The sequence below is a fragment of the Salvelinus alpinus genome, chromosome 12 (genome assembly GCF_045679555.1).
Source record: "Salvelinus alpinus chromosome 12, SLU_Salpinus.1, whole genome shotgun sequence".
Taxonomy (NCBI): Eukaryota; Metazoa; Chordata; class Actinopteri; order Salmoniformes; family Salmonidae; genus Salvelinus; species Salvelinus alpinus.
Window position 1 is genome coordinate 59,935,857 of NC_092097.1, and position 13,746 is coordinate 59,949,602.

Here is a 13,746-nt window from a genome sequence, read left to right on the forward strand (position 1 = left end):
GAACTGAATTAATAATGATCGGATTTTAGTAACACTGTCTTGATCAGGTCTTCCATTATCTCTCAACATAGAACAATACCTTACAACCATCATCTCTCAACACAAAACAATACATTACAACCATCATCTCTCAACACAGAACATTACAACCATCATCTCTCAACACAGAACAATACATTACAACCATCATCTCTCAACACAGAACAATACATTACAACCATCATCTCTCAACACAGAACAATACATTACAACCATTATCTCTTAACACAGAACAATACATTACAACCATCATATCAACACAGAACAATACATTACAACCATCATCTCTCAACACAGAACATTACAACCATCATCTCTCAACACAGAACAATACATTACAACCATCATCTCTCAACACAGAACAATACATTACAACCATCATCTCTCAACACAGAACAATACATTACAACCATCATCTCTCAACACAGAACAATACATTACAACCATCATCTCTCAACACAGAACAATACATTACAACCATCATCTCTCAACACAGAACAATACATTACAACCATTATCTCTTAACACAGAACAATACATTACAACCATCATATCAACACAGAACAATACATTACAACCATCATATCAACACAGAACAATACATTACAGCCATCATCTCTCAACACAGAACATTACAACCATCATCTCTCAACACAGAACATTACAACCATCATCTCTCAACACAGAACAATACATTACAACCATCATCTCTCAACACAGAACAATACATTCCAACCATCATCTCTCAACACAGAACAATACATTACAACCATCATCTCTCAACACAGAACAATACATTACAACCATTATCTCTTAACACAGAACAATACATTACAACCATCATATCAACACAGAACAATACATTACAACCATCATCTCTCAACACAGAACATTACAACCATCATCTCTCAACACAGAACAATACATTACAACCATCATCTCTCAACACAGAACAATACATTACAACCATCATCTCTCAACACAGAACAATACATTACAACCATCATCTCTCAACACAGAACAATACATTACAACCATCATCTCTCAACACAGAACAATACATTACAACCATCATCTCTCAACACAGAACAATACATTACAACCATTATCTCTTAACACAGAACAATACATTACAACCATCATATCAACACAGAACAATACATTACAACCATCATATCAACACAGAACAATACATTACAGCCATCATCTCTCAACACAGAACATTACAACCATCATCTCTCAACACAGAACATTACAACCATCATCTCTCAACACAGAACAATACATTACAACCATCATCTCTCAACACAGAACAATACATTCCAACCATCATCTCTCAACACAGAACAATACATTCCAACCATCATCTCTCAACACAGAACAATACATTCCAACCATTATCTCTTAACACAGAACAATACATTACAACCATCATATCAACACAGAACAATACATTACAACCATCATATCAACACAGAACAATACATTACAACCATCATCTCTCAACACAGAACATGACAACCATCATCTCTCAACACAGAACAATACATTACAACCATCATCTCTCAACACAGAACAATACATTACAACCATCATCTCTCAACACAGAACAATACATTACAACCATCGTCTCTCAACACAGAACAATACATTACAACCATCATCTCTCAACACAGAACAATACATTACAACCATCATCTCTTAACACAGAACAATACATTACAACCATCATCTCTCAACACAGAACATGACAACCATCATCTCTCAACACAGAACAATACATTACAACCATCATCTCTCAACACAGAACAATACATTACAACCATCATCTCTCAACACAGAACAATACATTACAACCATCGTCTCTCAACACAGAACAATACATTACAACCATCATCTCTCAACACAGAACAATACATTACAACCATCATCTCTTAACACAGAACAATACATTACAACCATCATCTCTCAACACAGAACAATACATTACAACCATCATCTCTCAACACAGAACAATACATTACAACCATCGTCTCTCAACACAGAACAATACATTACAACCATCATCTCTCAACACAGAACAATACATTACAACCATCATCTCTCAACACAGAACAATACATTACAACCATCATCTCTCAACACAGAACAATACATTACAACCATCATCTCTCAACACAGAACAATACATTACAACCATCATCTCTCAACACAGAACAATACATTACAACCATCATCTCTCAACACAGAACAATACAACCATCATCTCTCAACACAGAACATTACAACCATCATCTCTCAACACAGAACATTACAACCATCATCTCTCAACACAGAACAATACATTACAACCATCATCTCTCAACACAGAACAATACATTACAACCATCATCTCTCAACACAGAACAATACATTACAACCATCGTCTCTCAACACAGAACAATACATTACAACCATCATCTCTCAACACAGAACAATACATTACAACCATCATCTCTCAACACAGAACAATACATTACAACCATCATCTCTCAACACAGAACAATACATTACAACCATCGTCTCTCAACACAGAACAATACATTACAACCATCATCTCTCAACACAGAACAATACATTACAACCATCATCTCTCAACACAGAACAATACATTACAACCATCATCTCTCAACACAGAACAATACATTACAACCATCATCTCTCAACACAGAACAATACATTACAACCATCATCTCTCAACACAGAACAATACATTAGACATTCCAGCAGAAAACTACAGATCATTTGCCTCTCAGAGTGTGTGTGTGTGTGTGTGTGTGTTCCCTCACCTCAACACGCAGCAGAGAACCAGGAGTTGAGTGGGGACGCAGGCTGGGTTGAGCATGGCTGGGGCATCTGACCTCATACAGGCCAGGAAGGCCCTCATCCTGCCATTCTTATCCTCCACAGCCTTGCCCAGCCACAGCTTCTTCAGGTTTGGACAAGTCCACTCTCTGAAGGGCAGAGCCTCCACCAGCTCTGGGGTGTGGGGGGACTTCCCCTTGTAGGCCGCCCACTCCTTCACTGCCACAGGGGGGTCTGGAACACATTAATAACATTAACCCTGACCTCTGACCCTAACACACCCTCTCCTTCACTGCCACAAGGGGGTCTGGAACACATTAATAACATTAACCCTGACCTCTGACCCTAACACACCCTCTCCTTCAATACCAAAGGGGGGTCTGGAACACATTAATAACATTAACCCTGACCTCTGACCCTAACACACCCTCCCCTTCAATACCACAGGGGGGTCTGGAACACATTAATAACATTAACCCTGACCTCTGACCCTAACACACCCTCCCCTTCAATACCACAGGGGGGTCTGGAACACATTAATAACATTAACCCTGACCTCTGACCCTAACACACCCTCCCCTTCAATACCACAGGGGGGTCTGGAACACATTAATAACATTAACCCTGACCTCTGACCCTAACACACCCTCCCCTTCAATACCACAGGGGGGTCTGGAACACATTAATAACATTAACCCTGACCTCTGACCCTAACACACCCTCTCCTTCACTGCCACAAGGGGGTCTGGAACACATTAATAACATTAACCCTGACCTCTGACCCTAACACACCCTCTCCTTCAATACCAAAGGGGGGTCTGGAACACATTAATAACATTAACCCTGACCCCTGACCCTAACACACCCTCCCCTTCAATACCACAGGGGGGTCTGGAACACATTAATAACATTAACCCTGACCTCTGACCCTAACACACCCTCTCCTTCAATACCACAGGGGGGTCTGGAACACATAACATTAACTCTGATCCCTGAACCTCTAACCCCTTATTTATATGATCGAAATGCGTTTTTGGGCAGAAATGCCTTCTGTAACATGTGAACTTTCATGTGCCTTATTAACAAACGTGTATGCCATCTGTAAATATGAAAATTGTTCCAATTACGAACCTAGTTGGTTTAGCCACGGAAAAAGTCAGTAACCTTCCCACTAGCCATGATTGGCTGAGATAATGTCTACAACAGGAGCTGCTCAGTGTAGATAATGCTACCGAAGAGTTTTTGGAAGATACCGTATAACGTTAGCCATGGGGACAACTGCAACAGTGTTGCTACTGCTCTCAACAACATTGCAGGCGCTATCGACAAAGATCATTGGGAAAAAGTTGTGATGGACTACTTTCTGCACACGGTCAGTGTGAAGCGGAGTGACTTGACAACGGGCAAAACAAACAGAATGGCACATGGCATCTTACTAAGTTAAAGAGGATCAGTGAAGAGGTCATCCATCTACATTCGGAAAGAATTCAGAACCATCTCCCTTTTTCCACATTTTGTTACATTATTCTAAAATCGATTAAATAAAATAATGTCCTCCTCAATCTACACACAATACCCCATAACGACAAAGTGAAAACAGGCTTAATTTTTTTTTTGCAAATGTATTAAAAATATAAAACAAAAAAAACATTATTTACGTAAGTATTCAGACCCTTTGCTATGAGACTCGAAATTGAGCTCAGGTGCATCCTGTTTCCATTGATCACCCTTGAGATGTTTCTACAACTTGATTGAACTCCACCTCTGGTAAATTCAATTGATTGGACATGATTTGGAAAGGGATACACCTGTCTATATAATGTCCCACAGTTGACAGTGCATGTCAGAGTGAAAACCAAGCCATGAGGTCGAAGGAATTGTCTCTAGAGCTACGAGACAGGATTGAAGGTCCCCAAGAACATGGTGGCCTCCATCATTATTAAATGGAAGAAGTTTGGAACCAACAAGAATCTTCCTAGAGCTAGCCGCCCGGTCAAACGGAGCAATCAGGGGAGAAGGGCCTTGGTCAGGGAAGTGACCAAGAACCCGATGGTCACTCTGACAGAGCTCCAAAGTTCCTCTGTGGAGATGGGAGAACCTTCCAGAAGGACAACCATCTCTGCAGCACTCCACCAATCAGGCCTTTATGGTAGAGTGGCCAGACCGAAGCCACTCCTCAGTAAAAGGCACATGACAGCCCGCTTGGAATTTGCCAAAAGGCACCTAAAGGACTCTCAGACCATGAGAAACAAGATTACATTTAAGTCATTTAGCAGACGCTCTTATCCAGAGCAACTTTACAAATTGGAAAGTTCATACATATTCATACATACATACATACATACATATTCATTCATTCAGATTCTCTGGTCTGATGAAACCAAGATTGAACTCTTTGGTCTGAATGCCAAGCATCACGTCTGGAGGAGACCTGGCACCATCCCTAAGGTGAAGCATGATGGTGGCAGCATCATGCTATGGGGAATGTTTTTCAGCAGCAGGGACTGGGAGACTAGTCAGGATCGAGGGAAAGATGAACGGAGCAAAGTACAGAGAGATCCTTGATGAAAACCTGCTCCAGAACGCTCAGGACCTCAGATAAGGGGGAAGGTTCACCTTCCAACAGGACAACAACCCTAAGCACACAGCCAAGACAACGCAGGAGTGGCTTCGAAACAAGTCTCTGAATGTTCTTGAGGGGCCCAGCCAGAGCCCGTACTTGTTCCCGATCGAACATCTCTGGAGAGACCTTAAAATTGCTGTGCAGCAACGCTCCCCATCCAACCTGACAGAGCTTGAGAGGATCTGCAGAGAAGAACGGGAGAAACTCCCCAAATACAGATGTGCCACGCTTGAGGCGTCATACCCAAGACGTTTCGAGGCTGTAATCGCTGCCAATGTTGCTTCAACAAAGTACTCAGTAAAGGGTCTGAATACTTACTATGTAAATGTGATTTGTTTATTTTATTTGAAAAACAATTGCAAACATTTCTAAAAACTTTTCATTGTCATTATGGAGTGTAGATTGACGAGGAAATAAAAAATAAATATATACATTTCAGAATAAGGCTGTAATGTAACAAAATGTGGAAAAAGTCAAAGGGTCTGAATACTTTCCGAATGCACTATATACAAGTAAGAGTCTAGGTCATTTTCAGATACGATTCTAATTTTGTCAGGAAGTCATTTTCATTGCAAGTCTCCTTCGTACCGTCTGAGATCCCCAAAGATTGGAAAGCTGCCCCGGTCATCCCCCTCTTCAAAGGGGGAGACACTCTAGACCCAAACTGCTACAGACCTGTATCTATCCTACCCTGCCTTTCTAAAGTCTTCGAAAGCCAAGTCAACAAACAGATCACCGACCATTTCGAATCCCACCGTACCTTCGCCGCTATGCAATCTGGTTTCAGAGCTGGTCATGGGTGCACCTCAGCCACGCTCAAGGTCCTAAACGATATCATAACCGCCATCGATAAGAAACAATACTGTGCAGCCGTATTCATCGACCTGGCCAAGGCTTTCGACTCTGTCAATCACCACATTCTTATTGGCAGACTCAACAGCCTTGGTTTCTCTAATGATTGCCTCGCCTGGTTCACCAACTACTTCTCAGATAGAGTTCAGTGTGTCAAATCGGATGGCCTGTTGTCCGGACCTCTGGCAGTCTCTATGGGGGTGCCACAGGGTTCAATTCTCAGGCCGACTCTCTTCTCTGTATACATCAATGATGTCGCTCTCGCTGCTGGTGATTCTTTGATCCACCTCTACGCAGACGACACCATTCTGTATACCTCTGGCCCTTCTTTGGACACTGTGCTATCTAACCTCCAAACGAGCTTCAAAGCCATACAACACTCTTTCCGTGGCCTCCAACTGCTCTTAAATGCAAGTAAAACTAAATGCATGCTCTTCAACCGATCGCTGCCCGCACCCGCCCGCCCGTCTAGCATCACTACTCTGGGCGGTTCTGACTTAGAATATGTGGACAACTACAAATACCTAGGTGTCTGGTTAGACTGTAAACTCTCCTCCCAGTCCGACATTAAGTATCTCCAATCCTAAATTAAATCTAGAATCGACTTCCTATTTCGCAACAACGCATCCTTCACTCATGCTGCCAAACATACCCTCGTAAAACTGACCATCCTACCGATCCTCGACTTCGGCGATGTCATTTACAAAATAGCCTCCAACACTCTACTCAGCAAACTGGATGCAGTCTGTCACAGTGCCATCCGTTTTGTCACCAAAGCCCCATATACCACCCACCACTGCGACCTGTATGCCCTCGTCGGCTGGCCCTCGCTTCATATTCGTCACCAGACCCACTGGCTCCAGGTCATCTACAAGTCTCTGCTAGGTAAAGCCCCGCCTTATCTCAGCTCACTGGTTACCATAGCAGCACCCACCCGTAGCACGCACCCCAGCAGGTATATATCACTGGTCATCCCCAAAGACAATTCTTCCTTTGGCCGCCTTTCCTTCCAGTTCTCTGCTGCCAATGACTGGAACGAACTGCAAAAATCACTGAAGCTGGAGACCCATATCTCCCTCACTAGCTTTAAGCACCAGCTGTCAGAGCAGCTCACAGATCGTTGCACATAGCCCATCTGTAAATAACCCATCCAACTACCTCACCCCCATACTGTATTTATTTATCTTGCTCCTTTGCACCCCAGTATCTCTACTTGAACATTCATCTTCTGCACATCTACCATTCCAGTGTTTAATTGCTATATTGTAGTTACTTCGCCACCATGGCCTATTTATTGCCTTACCTCCCTTACCTTACCTCATTTGCACTCACTGTATATAGATTTTTCATCTTTCTACTGTATTATTGACTGTATGTTTGTTTATTCCATGTGTAACTCTGTGTTGTTGTTTGTGTCGCACTGCTTTGCTTTATCTTGGCCAGGTCGCAGTTGTAAATGAGAACTTGTTCTCAACAGGCCTACCTGGTTAAATAAAGGTTAAATAAAATAAATAAAATAAAAAAGCACACTGTTCGCTAGCGAGCGAACGTTAGCTTGCAGGCTCGCTAGCTAACGTTACCATTATGATCGGTGTAGTAATATTTTTTATCTCAAAAAGTTATTTTGTATTGCTAGGTATAGCCTAATGTTAGCAAGCTAGCTAACGTTGAACCTAGTTGGTTAGCTTCAGCATTTACTGCATGGTGGCTAGCTATGACAATCCGTTTGTACATTACGGCTTGGGATTATGGTTCATTGTTTACCAAGACTCCACTACGCCAGATGATTACATGACCCATCAAGTTAGCCAGGTGTGTCTGAACATGTGTGTTTACCAGAGACAGTAATGTCAAGAACAACATGACCTGCACATAAATCAGATAAGGATCCAGGCCAAGGACTAGATAAAGGGTTAGGGTTACCTGGAGTTTTTCCTTATTGTAGGTTACTACGTTCACCACTTTTAGTCTTAATCTTTGGTTGTTTATTACACTACTCCCTCTGTTTAGCACATGGCCTCATGTGAATCCTTAAAGAGATGGGTGGGGCTAAGGATTAAGAGGGTGTGAACGATGCTGAATGGGTGGAGACAAAGTAGAGCTCTCCAGGTGCTGTACCAAAATATTCAAGGACCATTTTCCCAAAAGTGGGGTTACCAGTTTATCAACTTTCAAAGCAGAATGACTTTCCCATTGTTCCTCAACAGCAGTGTATGGATATACCATTTTCTAGCCGAGTCTCTACTTTAATCAAATGTAAAAAACACAATTTCAAATTTCGCAACATAAGACCGAATCGAGGTGGTCGGTCACACAAATAGCAATAAATACACTGAGAGGTTGAGGCATTGGGTCTCAGTATAGGGAGCCGTTTAGAGATGAAGAGCTTTGCTCAACAACAACAAGAGAAGGCCTCTAGTGTTAGAAACCCTTCCTGTCACATTTGAACTTGTTGCTGGTCTGCCTCCAGGCTACCTGGGCTGACTCCAGGCTACCTGGGCTAGGCTCCAGGCTACCTGGGCTAGGCTCCAGGCTACCTGGGCTGGGCTACCTGGGCTAGGCTCCAGGCTACCTGGGCTAGGCTACCTGGGCTAGGCTACCTGGGCTAGGCTACCTGGGCTAGGCTACCTCGGCTAGGCTACCTGGGCTAGGCTACCTGGGCTAGGCTACCTGGGCTAGGCTCCAGGCTACCTGGGCTAGGCTCCAGGCTACCTGGGCTGACTCCAGGCTACCTGGGCTGACTCCAGGCTACCTGGGCTGACTCCAGGCTACCTGGGCTGACTCCAGCACTCTGGCAGACGGTGGCATCCCAGTCTCTCAGCCTTCTACTAGGACTAGGGTCAGTAGAGACGAGCTAATAAACACTAGCTGGTAGTAGAGTGTAGGTAGGGTTAGGGTTACATTACATATTACATTAGTAGTATAGGTAGGGAGCAGTGACTTACATTAGTAGTGTAGGTAGGTAGCAGTGTCTAACATTAGTAATATAGCTAGGTAACAGTGTCTTACATTAGTAATATAGCTAGGTAGCAGTGTCTAACATTAGTAATATAGCTAGGTAGCAGTGTCTTACATTAGTAATATAGCTAGGTAGCAGTGTCTAACATTAGTAATATAGCTAGGTAGCAGTGTCTAACATTAGTAATATAGCTAGGTAGCAGTGTCTTACATTAGTAATATAGCTAGGTAGCAGTGTCTAACATTAGTAATATAGCTAGGTAGCAGTGTCTTACATTAGTAATATAGCTAGGTAGCAGTGTCTAACATTAGTAATATAGCTAGGTAGCAGTGTCTAACATTAGTAATATAGCTAGGTAGCAGTGTCTTACATTAGTAATATAGCTAGGTAGCAGTGTCTAACATTAGTAATATAGCTAGGTAGCAGTGTCTAACATTAGTAATATCGCTAGGTAGCAGTGTCTGACATTAGTAATATAGCTAGGTAGCAGTGTCTGACATTAGTAATATAGCTAGGTAGCAGTGTCTAACATTAGTAATATAGCTAGGTAGCAGTGTCTTACATTAGTAATATAGCTAGGTAGCAGTGTCTAACATTAGTAATATAGCTAGGTAGCAGTGTCTAACATTAGTAATATAGCTAGGTAGCAGTGTCTTACATTAGTAATATAGCTAGGTAGCAGTGTCTAACATTAGTAATATAGCTAGGTAGCAGTGTCTTACATTAGTAATATAGCTAGGTAGCAGTGTCTAACATTAGTAATATAGCTAGGTAGCAGTGTCTGACATTAGTAACATAGCTAGGTAGCAGTGTCTTACATTAGTAATATAGCTAGGTAGCAGTGTCTAACATTAGTAATATAGCTAGGTAGTAGTGTCTGACATTAGTAATATAGCTAGGTAGCAGTGTCTAACATTAGTAATATAGCTAGGTAGCAGTGTCTAACATTAGTAATATAGCTAGGTAGCAGTGTCTAACATTAGTAATATAGCTAGGTAGCAGTGTCTGACATTAGTAATATAGCTAGGTAGCAGTGTCTAACATTAGTAATATAGCTAGGTAGCAGTGTCTGACATTAGTAATATAGCTAGGTAGCAGTGTCTTACATTAGTAATATAGCTAGGTAGCAGTGTCTTACATTAGTAATATAGCTAGGTAGCAGTGTCTTACATTAGTAATATAGCTAGGTAGCAGTGTCTAACATTAGTAATATAGCTAGGTAGCAGTGTCTAACATTAGTAATATAGCTAGGTAGCAGTGTCTAACATTAGTAATATAGCTAGGTAGCAGTGTCTAACATTAGTAATATAGCTAGGTAGTAGTGTCTGACATTAGTAATATAGCTAGGTAGCAGTGTCTAACATTAGTAATATAGCTAGGTAGCAGTGTCTTACATTAGTAATATAGCTAGGTAGCAGTGTCTTACATTAGTAATATAGCTAGGTAGCAGTGTCTGACATTAGTAATATAGCTAGGTAGTAGTGTCTTACATTAGTAATATAGCTAGGTAGCAGTGACTTACATTAGTAATATAGCTAGGTAGCAGTGTCTAACATTAGTAATATAGCTAGGTAGCAGTGACTTACATTAGTAATATAGCTAGGTAGTAGTGTCTTACATTAGTAATATAGCTAGGTAGCAGTGTCTGACATTAGTAATATAGCTAGGTAGCAGTGTCTGACATTAGTAATATAGCTAGGTAGCAGTGACTTACATTCAGGCAGACGGTTGCGCCTCATGGCCAGTCTCTCAGCCTTCTTCTTGGCTTCAGCCAGGCTGAAGAGAACCCCGTAAACATACTGGCGGATGGGTCTGAACAGCTGCACTGCTGACGGGAGCTCCTGGTTGGCCTCATCCTCGATGGTGACAGACAGCTTTATCTCCCCCTGAAAACACAACACTCTTTTAAAAAAACTAGTCGATGTCCCGCATAAATCAAATTAGCAAAATAAAAAAAATCCCCAACAAACTCCATCAATTTAAGCTAGCGATATCGGTTATTTTGCTGGGTCTCAATCCACTACATCCTCCGATGTCGCCCTGCCCCATCTGCGGTGAAAGGTGGCAGAGTTACAGCGGTGTTTGTCAGACCATGAGACATATTCTAGGGGTACCTTAGAACATGGTAGATGTAGGTTGTGGTAGATGTAGGGGTACCTTAGAATATGGTAGGTGTAGGTTGTGGTAGATGTAGGGGTACCTTAGAATATGGTAGGTGTAGGTTGTGGTAGATGTAGGGGTACCTTAGAATATGGTAGGTGTAGGGGTACCTTAGAATATGGTAGGTGTAGGTTGTGGTAGATGTAGGGGTACCTTAGAATATGGTAGGTGTAGGTTGTGGTAGATGTAGGGGTACCTTAGAACATGGTAGGTGTAGGGGTACCTTAGAACATGGTAGATGTAGGGGTACCTTAGAACATGGTAGGTGTACCTTAGAACATGGTAGGTGTAGGGGTACCTTAGAACATGGTAGGTGTAGGGGTACCTTAGAACATGGTAGGTGTAGGGGTACCTTAGAATATGGTAGGTGTAGGTTGTGGTAGATGTAGGGGTACCTTAGAATATGGTAGGTGTAGGTTGTGGTAGATGTAGGGGTACCTTAGAACATGGTAGGTGTAGGGGTACCTTAGAATATGGTAGGTGTAGGTTGTGGTAGATGTAGGGGTACCTTAGAATATGGTAGGTGTAGGTTGTGGTAGATGTAGGGGTACCTTAGAACATGGTAGGTGTAGGGGTACCTTAGAACATGGTAGATGTAGGGGTACCTTAGAACATGGTAGGTGTACCTTAGAACATGGTAGGTGTAGGGGTACCTTAGAACATGGTAGGTGTAGGGGTACCTTAGAACATGGTAGATGTAGGGGTACCTTAGAACATGGTAGGTGTAGGGGTACCTTAGAACATGGTAGGTGTAGGGGTACCTTAGAACATGGTAGGTGTACCTTAGAATATGGCAGGGGTAGGGGTACCTTAGAACATGGTAGGTGTACCTTAGAATATGGTAGATGTAGGGGTACCTTAGAATATGGTAGGTGTAGGTTGTGGTAGATGAAAGGGTACCTTGGTAAGGATGTGGTAGATGTAGGGGTACCTTAGAATATGGTAGGTGTAGGTTGTGGTAGATGTAGGGGTACCTTAGAACATGGTAGGTGTAGGGGTACCTTAGAACATGGTAGATGTAGGGGTACCTTAGAACATGGTAGGTGTACCTTAGAACATGGTAGGTGTAGGGGTACCTTAGAACATGGTAGGTGTAGGGGTACCTTAGAACATGGTAGGTGTACCTTAGAACATGGTAGGTGTAGGGGTACCTTAGAACATGGTAGGTGTAGGGGTACCTTAGAACATGGTAGGTGTACCTTAGAATATGGCAGGGGTAGGGGTACCTTAGAACATGGTAGGTGTACCTTAGAATATGGTAGATGTAGGGGTACCTTAGAATATGGTAGGTGTAGGTTGTGGTAGATGAAAGGGTACCTTGGTAAGGATGTGGTAGATGTAGGGGTACCTTAGAATATGGTAGGTGTAGGTTGTGGTAGATGAAAGGGTAGCTTGGTAAGGATGTGGTAGGTGTAGGAGTACCTTGGTAAGGATGTGGTAGGTGTAGGTGTACCTTGGTAAGGAGGTGGTAGGTGTACCTCGGTAAGGATGTGGTAGGTGTAGGTATACCTTGGTAAGGATGTGGTAGGTGTAGGGGTACCTTGGTAAGGATGTGGTAGGTGTAGGGGTACCTTGATAAGGATGTGGTAGGTGTACCTTGGTAAGGATGTGGTAGGTGTAGGGGTACCTTGGTAAGGATGTGGTAGGTGTACCTTGGTAAGGATGTGGTAGGTGTACCTTGGTAAGGATGTGGTAGGTGTACCTTGGTAAGGATGTGGTAGGTGTACCTTGGTAAGGATGTGGTAGGTGTACCTTGGTAAGGAGGTGGTAGGTGTAGGGGTACCTTGGTAAGGAGGTGGTAGGTGTAGGGGTACCTTGGTAAGGATGTGGTAGGTGTACCTTGGTAAGGATGTGGTAGGTGTACCTTGGTAAGGATGTGGTAGGTGTAGGGGTACCTTGGTAAGGGTGTGGTAGGTGTACCTTGGTAAGGATGTGGTAGGTGTACCTTGGTAAGGATGTGGTAGGTGTACCTTGGTAAGGATGTGGTAGGTGTACCTTGGTAAGGATGTGGTAGGTGTACCTTGGTAAGGATGTGGTAGGTGTACCTTGGTAAGGATGTGGTAGGTGTACCTTGGTAAGGATGTGGTAGGTGTACCTTGGTAAGGATGTGGTAGGTGTACCTTGGTAAGGATGTGGTAGGTGTACCTTGGTAAGGATGTGGTAGGTGTACCTTGGTAAGGATGTGGTAGGTGTACCTTGGTAAGGATGTGGTAGGTGTACCTTGGTAAGGAGGTGGTAGGTGTACCTTGGTAAGGAGGTGGTAGGTGTA

The 13,746-nt window shown here is 42.7% G+C and overlaps 1 protein-coding gene across 1 annotated transcript in view; it reads right to left on the reverse strand.

Annotated features, from left to right (window-relative positions):
• Positions 1–13,746, reverse strand: part of LOC139536435 (constitutive coactivator of PPAR-gamma-like protein 1 homolog) — a 113,895-nt gene that overhangs the window by 64,344 nt on the left and 35,805 nt on the right. The window contains exons 10-11 of the mRNA XM_071336969.1: positions 11,032–11,203; positions 2,868–3,117 (exon numbers count right to left, since the gene is read on the reverse strand). Coding sequence (XP_071193070.1) covers positions 2,868–3,117; positions 11,032–11,203 — 422 coding nt within the window. The remainder of the gene's footprint in view (positions 1–2,867; positions 3,118–11,031; positions 11,204–13,746) is intronic.